Source organism: Lottia gigantea (genome assembly GCF_000327385.1).
Source record: "Lottia gigantea unplaced genomic scaffold LOTGIsca_4, whole genome shotgun sequence".
Lineage (NCBI taxonomy): Eukaryota > Metazoa > Mollusca > Gastropoda > Lottiidae > Lottia > Lottia gigantea.
Genome location: NW_008709379.1, coordinates 1,678,208 through 1,687,418, shown reverse-complemented (window position 1 = coordinate 1,687,418; position 9,211 = coordinate 1,678,208). Strand labels below are relative to the sequence as shown.

The 9,211-nt window shown below is 32.1% G+C and overlaps 1 protein-coding gene across 1 annotated transcript; it reads left to right on the top strand.

The window, feature by feature from the left end:
- Nucleotides 1-497: 497 nt before the first annotated feature.
- LOTGIDRAFT_105473 (hypothetical protein) lies at nt 498-1,283 on the top strand (the record flags this gene model as incomplete). The annotated part of the gene is made up of 1 exon (XM_009059686.1): nt 498-1,283. The coding sequence occupies one exon, from the start codon at nt 498-500 to the stop codon at nt 1,281-1,283; it is 786 nt and encodes a 261-aa protein (XP_009057934.1).
- Nucleotides 1,284-9,211: the final 7,928 nt, after the last annotated feature.

The window sequence follows — 9,211 nt, the reverse complement described above, 5'->3', positions numbered from 1 at the left end:
TAGGAGCGATAAATGTGAGACATTGTGTTTTTTCACAGACATCAAGTGTATTTTTTAATATTAGCACGGCTTTACAGTTGATATACCACCTTTATGACGTAATAATGGCTTGTTATAAGAGCAGTGGATAAATTGGGTCAGTTAACGGTGTGGGTAGTGAGCGACTGATTGAAAAGCTAAATATTTATGCTGAGGTCGAGACCAGACGAACAGTTAGCGGTGTAGATGTGATCAGTACTACACATGTGGCGGTGCGGAGAATCCGCGACGTTTTCATGCATAGTTTAGGCGCATTCTTCATGGATGAAGGGGTCCCACAGACTCTAAACCCTCATCTACAGAGGGTTTTAAAGAGTTACCAAACAGCAGCAATACGCAGTTTAAGTGGACCCAGTGGATATCCTATAATAAGTGACCTGTCGAAAATGAGTGCCGGTGATTTAGAGGAATACCGTAAAGCAATGGTTAGTGTTAAAAAGATACCGACTGACAAGGGCATGGATTATGACCCATTTTTAGCCCCACCACCTTTTCCAATTCAACAGATGCCGGTGTTTACTCCCGTTGATACATCACGAAGTGATAAATCGGAGACTATTTTAGAAGGAGAAACCATTGCTTGTTTTATGGTGGGAGGAGAAAAGAGGTTATGCCTCCCCCAAATTTTAAATACTGTTTTACGCGATTTTACATTACAACAAATAAATACTGTTTGTGATGAGTTACATATTTTTTGTTCGAGATGTAACCATGAACAATTGGAAACATTGAAGTTAACAGCTATACTGCCCTTCACTGCGCCGAGTTGTGGACTAATAACCAAAACGGATGCCGAACGACTCACAAACGCTCTCCTACATGGGAACCCAGAAAAATACTCGGATCCTCCTTCCCTGAACAGTTTTAAAGTGTATCATGAATGTTTTGGCAAGTGTAAGGGCATATTTCATCCCGAACTTTACATTGAACCAGACGCAAAGTGTATTCAGTGTGTGGATTGTAACGGGCTGTTTAATCCACCCAAATTTGTTTGTCACTCTCATAAAGCCCTTGAAAATAGAACCTGTCATTGGGGTTTTGATTCCGCAAATTGGAGAGCGTACCTTCTTTTAGCTAAACACCAAGAAGGGCGAGAAAAACTACTAGATGCAATAGAACATATGAAAGCCAGATTTGATCCAACTAACAAATTTAAACGAAAACAGGTGAGAATTTATTTCTTTACAAGTTACCACATAAACTTTAATTCTAGCATACAACTCACAATGTCATATATAACTTAATATCCTAATAAACACATTTCTGTCAAATTATGAATTAAGCTTATAGTTAATGCGTTTAAAACATGCTTTCAAAATCATCATTATAGCTGTATTATACGAGTTGTTATTGAGCGAGAAATTCCAAGTGTCCAACAATGTGTAATAAAAGTTACACATCGAAACATTATAGTAAGCCTTAGAAGTCTTGTTATGAATTAAATATATAGTTTACACCTTTATTAGTATAAGATTATCTTTTGAGTTTTTTTAGGCAGTGATTACAAGGTTCAATTTAAGTGGTATCACATTGCAATTTGTGAGTCAAGATGACCTCTTTTAAGATCCCATTTTTTGTATGATTAGCGAAAAATTAAATTTTATCATGACAATCTGCAGATCTAATCAAATTGTGTATTTTTTGTGAATGTTGCTTTTTTCTCTAGATTCCATATGTGATTGCTCTGTTCAGATAGCAATATGTCAATCTAGGGCCTCATACCAGGTCATTTCAGTTTTACAATAATTTATATTGACACAGTGCTTATAAAAATTTTGAATCTGAATTGAAGCCTGAGTGTTTATACCTTGAACCAATTCAACCAATGCACTGGTCGGCCTTGTCAGAAAGCCTGAAAAGCATTTAAAATTTAGTCCATCCTGAGATTAAGAGAAATCATTTTTAAATGATCATCCACTTTGGGATTGTACAATTGATGATATGGAATTATATAACTGTTGTCAACAAACTAAGTTTACAAATTTTTGAAAAAGTCTGAACAGCTCAATGATTTATCTCTAATTATTAAAAAACTGTGCAAAATATTGCTATTGAAAAATGGAGTTCTCTCATGCTTGTTGTAATAAAAATATTTGACACTTCACATCCATAAAAAAAAAAGTTTATACCAGTACCTAGAAAAAAATATGACAAATTTGATATATTAAAGCAATTTTGTTCAATTGACATAACATTGCAATGAAACCTTAACTTGAGAAGTCCTTATGGAAATTACGAAGGTAGTTTCAAATTGAACTCTTTGCAAAAATTGAAGTCTAACAACCCTCTAGATATTTCTAATATTAGAGTTATATTTATAAAGTGCTGACATCTATGTTACATGGAGAGTGCTCTAAATGCGCCGAAGTTTGTAAAACAAGCTACATGTAGAGCGCTTGGGGTATATTGAAAATAAAATATTTACCAGTAATGATACTCAGCCCATTAGACAGAATTATATGTGCATTTCATCAGTTTTTGCTGCCAAAATGATATTATCCACAGGTGTTGTAATGATCAGTGTCATGGACATTGTCATAGAATTTGTTCAGTGTGTTGCATACATTTTGACTTATTTGCACTTACGAAAACTTGTTTTGAAATGAATTTGATAGTCTCTTTATTAGACATAACAGATTCTTTATTCTGTCTTTTAATGCGCCTCTGAAAACCATTAAGATTGTGAATTCAAAATTGAAACTTTTGTACCATAAACTTCCATATTGGATACTGGTATATAGATATTTAAAAATGTATAATGTATAGAAGTCTTTGTACATGTTAATTTCATTTCATCAACATAGATAATGAACATTTTAGCTCATAAATTGACATTTGTTGCCATTTTTCACCATAAATAATGAGAACAAATCCACAAAAATATGATATTTTTACGGTAAAAATTACATACTGGTATTTTATATTACATGAGATATTTTGAAGCTTCTATCAGGCATGGCTGGCAATTAAAGCCAAATCAACAGCCCTGATAAATAAGATTTTTGATATTTATGTAATTATTTAAGAGGTCCTGATAGGCATAATATGATGAGAGGTGATTTTGATTAAGCTTACAATGTTAAAAATAATCGCAATTTGAAATTTCGTCTTAGGATAAATATTTGTATTTTTTTTTGTGATTGTTTCATAAATTGATCAAGACATGACTATGAGAGATACTTTACAAAGGCAACCTTTTTGAAAGTGTTTCATTTGAAAACAAACCTAGAATTACTGCACTAAACCAGACATTTTCAAAGTACAGTACAACATAGGCATATTTTAAGCCAGTACAGAATATGATATATTTTGCTCCGAAGAAAGGAGACAAGTTGATAGTTCTGTTAAAAATAACAATTGACCTGTGTAAGATGACATCAGACTATTGAGAATTGAATTTTCCTACACCTCATCTGTTATCAGAGGCCTACATGCGTAATTCTATCTCTCTGATCACAGAACGTCACAAAGTTCAGTCTACTGTAATTAGTGCCACCAATCTCCTCTCAAAATAGATTCCAGCTTGTCTTTTTCTGCGATCCTTTTAGAAAATGGAAACCTTCCATGCTGGTGAATTTAAATCGATATTTCTGTAATTTCGCTTCTGCCTCTCTCAAGAGGTTTTTTTGATGAATGTTATTTTATTTCACATGTAATGTAGCATGTGTCTTGATGCTTTTAAAGTAGTTAGGAAATATGATTGAAGGCAAAAAATTTTTTGATGTGAGGAAAAAATTTTTGAAAGTTGTAATCGATAAAAGCTTAATTTCTTTGAATACAAATTTGAATTTGTTCAACGTTTCAAATTAAAATAATCATAATGAATAAAAGCTACCGTGATATGAATGGGCAAAAATTTGACATACAGGTAGGAGAATCTGCCGATTAATTTGGTATATATTAAACTGTCTGTATTGTTAAAAAACCTAAAAATTAATTAAAACTGAATGTTATGATGGATATTTTAAAATCTGGTTTTAAAGAAATAAAGTTCATAGGATTACTCCCACTATTGACATTAATCTAAAATTAAAAAAAATATATTATTTGCCATTTGGAGACATACTTTTGTCATGATTCTCCTTGATATATTAATTTGGCACACACTCCTTATAAGAAAGGTATTATCAATACATTTCAAATATGGTGCTTAAATTGAAGATTATGAATTTTGATTTAAGTTTAAATTCTTTTAAACAGGATGTGATAATATCATTCTGGTATAAGCTTAATGAAAAATGTAACAGGTTAGCAGGTTGGTTATCGAATAGCTTTCAACTAATGATGTAATTTTGTCTCGCCAACACACAGTAGAATGTAAAAGGTCAAATGTGGCAGAAGAGTGAAAAAGCCTGTTAAAATTTAAAAAAGTACTGATAGATTTTTCGTGTTAAAATCCTGGTCACCACTGACATTAAATTGACAGGATTTTTTTTTACTAAATGCATTTTTTAGCATTATTTTAATGATCACTTGCAAGACTTCTTTAATGGAAATTTATTCTTTGTTCCATGTTTTTAAAGTTTCAAATTTAAATGTATTCTGATTCCATTGATGTGAATTAATACTTTGCTTGATTTTTTATAAAATAATATTGAAATCATGTTTCTATTCGGCTGTATTAAAGCGAAATAAGTGAATAATTTTGTGAAGGTTTTTTGAAAAATTATTAAAATGTTACTTCTCAGCTGTTTTAAAACATTATTTGTAAGCATATAACCTTTAACTGATAAATTTCATGTTCAATTTTTCAATTGAGTTTTTCTGTGTGGAAATTTCACAGATAATTTGAAGCAAAGGAATTCAATATTTGATTTGAAGTAAGAGCAAATCAATAGACCATACCCTTTGGATTACGCCAGGATTTGCAACAGTTTTTAACCAAGACATTTGTACTTAGCCCACTAGTTGCTCCAGTAAGTTGGTAGTTTACACATGGAGTCTATTAACTTTCTCTATGTAACTTGTATCAGTTTTCTAACCTGGTATTTCTTGTGATATAGCAAGGTCAAATTCCTTGTACTTATAACAAATTCTCCTTTCTGTTTTTTCTTCTTTTTCTGACCATGGTCCGGTTAGTTGAGTGAATGAATGAGCTAAGAATCTAGACTTGGGCCAAAAATGTTATGCTCACTCAAAAATTACCAGTACTGTGTGATATATTTAATGTTTTGTTCTAAGGTAATATCTTGTAACAAGCTGGTATTGGAATCCAGACAAAGCATCTTTGTGTTTAGGGCCAGGATGTGCAGTAACGCCTGTACAAAGTTTGTTTCACATCTTTACACATATAACCACGTTTCAAATCCAGACTAATCGTTTTGAAATTTTTAGTAAAAGATTGTAACAGTTTGTGCTTGAATTCGGATTGTTTAAAAGTGTTTTAATTGGCAACATTTTTATATTTCTCCTGATCATTGAAGTAGCAAAGCATTGCATAATGATGCAAAAGCCTCTATATTGAAGCATGTAGATACAATAACAACTTTGTTACTGTTAAAAAAGTGTTGATACATGAAGCAAGCCATATTTAAAATTAAAAAGATGAATACACAAGCGTATGGATAAATATAATTGAAAGGAGTCAAAGTCTATCGAACAGCATTGTCCAAATGTTATCAGATATTCTGCATCAAAAATTAAATTAATTGCTCTTATGTTTTAAAATAATCAATATTAAGAACTGATGTAGATGGTTTGACAAATACAGATGGGACGATATCTACATTTTAACATAGCATTGACAAATACTGATATAAAAACCCATACTGTCTATTGTTTGTGACTCCTTGCAAATCATGCAATAACATATAAAAAGTTATCTGATGCCAGAATTGGTTTCAAAATGTAAATTGGTCTCCACACCTTTCCTCCAATCAATTAGAGTTTCCCAGTTAAACTTATTCAAACTAACTTTTAAACAAATGTGAATATAGAAGTTAGTTTAATAATGATAATTGCTTTTAGTAAAGGATGCTATTTGTTCTGCAGAACATTTGCTGTGAATATTTGCGTTTGTTTCACAATTGAAAATATATTTTTGTTCAATTTGAATAGTAGATAAAGATATCACAGATGTAGAAATTAATAGAAATGTCATAAAAGGAGTACAAAGAGTTAAAATTTATAAATTTTACATGAAGTTTTCATTTATGACATCTGAGAGAAATCTGAAATCAAAGTACATTTTAAATTGCAATCTAATTAATGATATACTCCCATTTCAACCAATCATTGAGTTTTTTGTGAAATATTTGTGAAGTAACTTTGTTTGATCAAAATGAATTAATGCTTAAATGATTTGGTTTTCCGCTTATTAAACATCGTTTTTGATGTAACCTACGCAATAATTTACAGGACCCTGTCAGGGAATTTTTAATGATTATTCAAATTACCCAATGTCTCCAGAGTTTTTCATGCTTTATTTCTTTTATCTATTTAGAATCTTTGGGTATCAGATTGTGGACTTTCTTTTCAGTAATTTTCCATTCCCATTTCTGACGGCTTATGTCTAAATCTGAAAATGCATATATTACACATCATGAAATAACATGTGTCAATGTCTGCATTATAAGGTTGAAATAAAATATCTATTTGTTCACGGGTATAGGGAGGAACCATTCTAGGATTGGCAGTTCAGTGCAATAACATCCTGATAGATTAAACTGTAGAAGTTTAGTTTTCAGACACGCTGGGAGGAAGTCAAATGTAATGTTATGTACTCTAAGATCAGATGAAACATCCTCTAGGTAGATTTGTACTTCTGTAAACCGACAAAGCTCTTGCGGCTTGAAGTCTATAACATTGCATTCTATTAGAAACCCTAGAAGATTTAAAAACATATTGAATATGCCATCATTTTATTGAAGAATCTATATTTTATCTTACTTTTCTACTCATGATAAGGTAAATACAATTTAATGAAATTGCCAAGATAGAGGCATAGCTGACTCATTTTCTGTTTGCAACTGTCCAGAACATTCCACAACCTGTAGCATATACACATACATAGAGCCTCATTCTATTTTTCCATCTGACTTCTTACATACTTTTTCCATACCAGCTCCTTGAGGTTTATCTTGGGGAAGTAATGCATCAAATGTCATGGATGCCATGATGAGTTTGCTGTTTCAATGTCGGCTCCTGAAGATTAATATTGGAGAAAGCAGTTAATGCATCAAATATCATTGATGCCAAAAAATGAGATGGCTCGCTGTTCAAAGGTTTCCTGCAAAGGAAATTGTCTAAGTTTTTGATAAACTGCACTACCATGCAGCAGTTATAATCTCCTATAGCTTTTGAAATATTGAATAGAAGTTAAAAATCAGGAGGTTGGAGTGTGTTTATATGAAGACAGGAAGTATAGAACTAAGTGGAAGTTATTTTTGGTACAACCATATTACCACAGACATAACTGTTCTCAATGTAATCTTAGAACATTGCACTTATTGCTTCTTAAACAACACGGCCAACCGGTTTCTTATCGGTCTTAGTAATTATTATTTTCATATTCTTTATCTATCTGCCAGTCTTTCTTACCAGCAATACTCACTATATTTTTATCATTACTGCTGATTTCACATTTGATTCTCTCATTGTACACTGCATGGCGTTGCCCATCTTCATAATCCCAATCAGTCTTTATTAAGTGCAGAAAAGTAGGATGTAAAACTCCATTTGATTTCATTTTCCAAGTGATACTGATAGTGTGATGTTGTTGGCCAAGCCATGATTCAAAACCTATAGAGCTCAAAGAGATACAATATGATAATTATCACTGTCACAATACTAGAGAAAAAGTAACGCTTTATGTTCAAAATTAACATGATTTGTATATTTCTACATAATGGTTGAATTTTTTTGATACATCTGGCTGGGATCTGTTCATGTATGACATTAAGATACATAATATGATGTATTCTCATCAATATATTCATATTATATAATGTTAAAACAGTTAGTGATTTTGAAGAACCAGGTTATATTTGGCATCCTTTTGGTCATCTCAAATCAGAGCTGGTTACCCAGGAAATCCTACCTGAAATCGGTTAACTGATTGACACTAATAACATAGGTTTATGCATTTTCTGTTTTAAGTTTGAAAGCTAAAGGAGCTCTCTCACACCATAGCAATTACCAGTTGCATATTGTTGAGAATAAGAATGGCAGTTATATGTTTTGTTTGCAGCTCATATGTTACTGATTTGTTAGTTGTGTTCTGTTGCAACTGTATGAGGGCATCTTAAAAAAGTGGATATGGTGCAAGATATTGATAGGATATTCTTCTACCAAAAAAGCATGATGTCCTTTTGCACTTGTTTATCTTTGCTAGATTGTAAATGTAAAGGTTATCTTCTATTTATCATGGTTTGCCCTATTTAGAGGTTCAGCCCATGTATTCGGTTTGACACAGAAATGTACATATAGTAGAGACACCAGTACTTGTCACCTCATATATAAAATTTTTGACATGTGTCACAACTATATCACTGCTTTTAGGCCATTTAACTCTATACACAGTTTTATACCTGGTACGTATACATAATGATTTGAATATGAATATTATAGCCCTTAAAAACACTTCTAACAGAACTAAGAGAGACGAACACTTGTTGGTTCTTATTCAGGTGGTTGTCTTCTGTTCCATTATTATTCTGTCATATTGGTTGCATTGGGATTATATAACTTATGGCTGAACAGTATAGATTTCATATGAAGAATAATTTACACATAAATGCTTGGCGCTAATTATGCATCTTGTAGTGACAGCATATAAGTTGAAATCATTATTGTTATTATAATGAGCGTTACATATTTTAAGCACAATTCAGAGACAACTTAATAGGTACTATATAAGTGGCATGCTACCTTAAAAATGAATCAATATAGTCAGTGATTGCTACATGGTGGCATGCTACCTTGATTATGAACACTTATCATCAGTGATTGCTGCATGGCTGTGTGCCACCTTGAAAATAAAGCCTAATTAAGAGTGTTTGCTGTGTAACGGCATGCTACCTTGAAAATAAGCCTTATAATCAGTGATTACTGCTTTGCGGCATGCCACCTTGAAACTGAAGCCTTATTAGCAGTGATTACTGTGTGGCGGCATCTGGTAGTAATGATAAACATAGTTTGCTGTAAGCTTGTCTGTGATATAATTGCTTGTTTT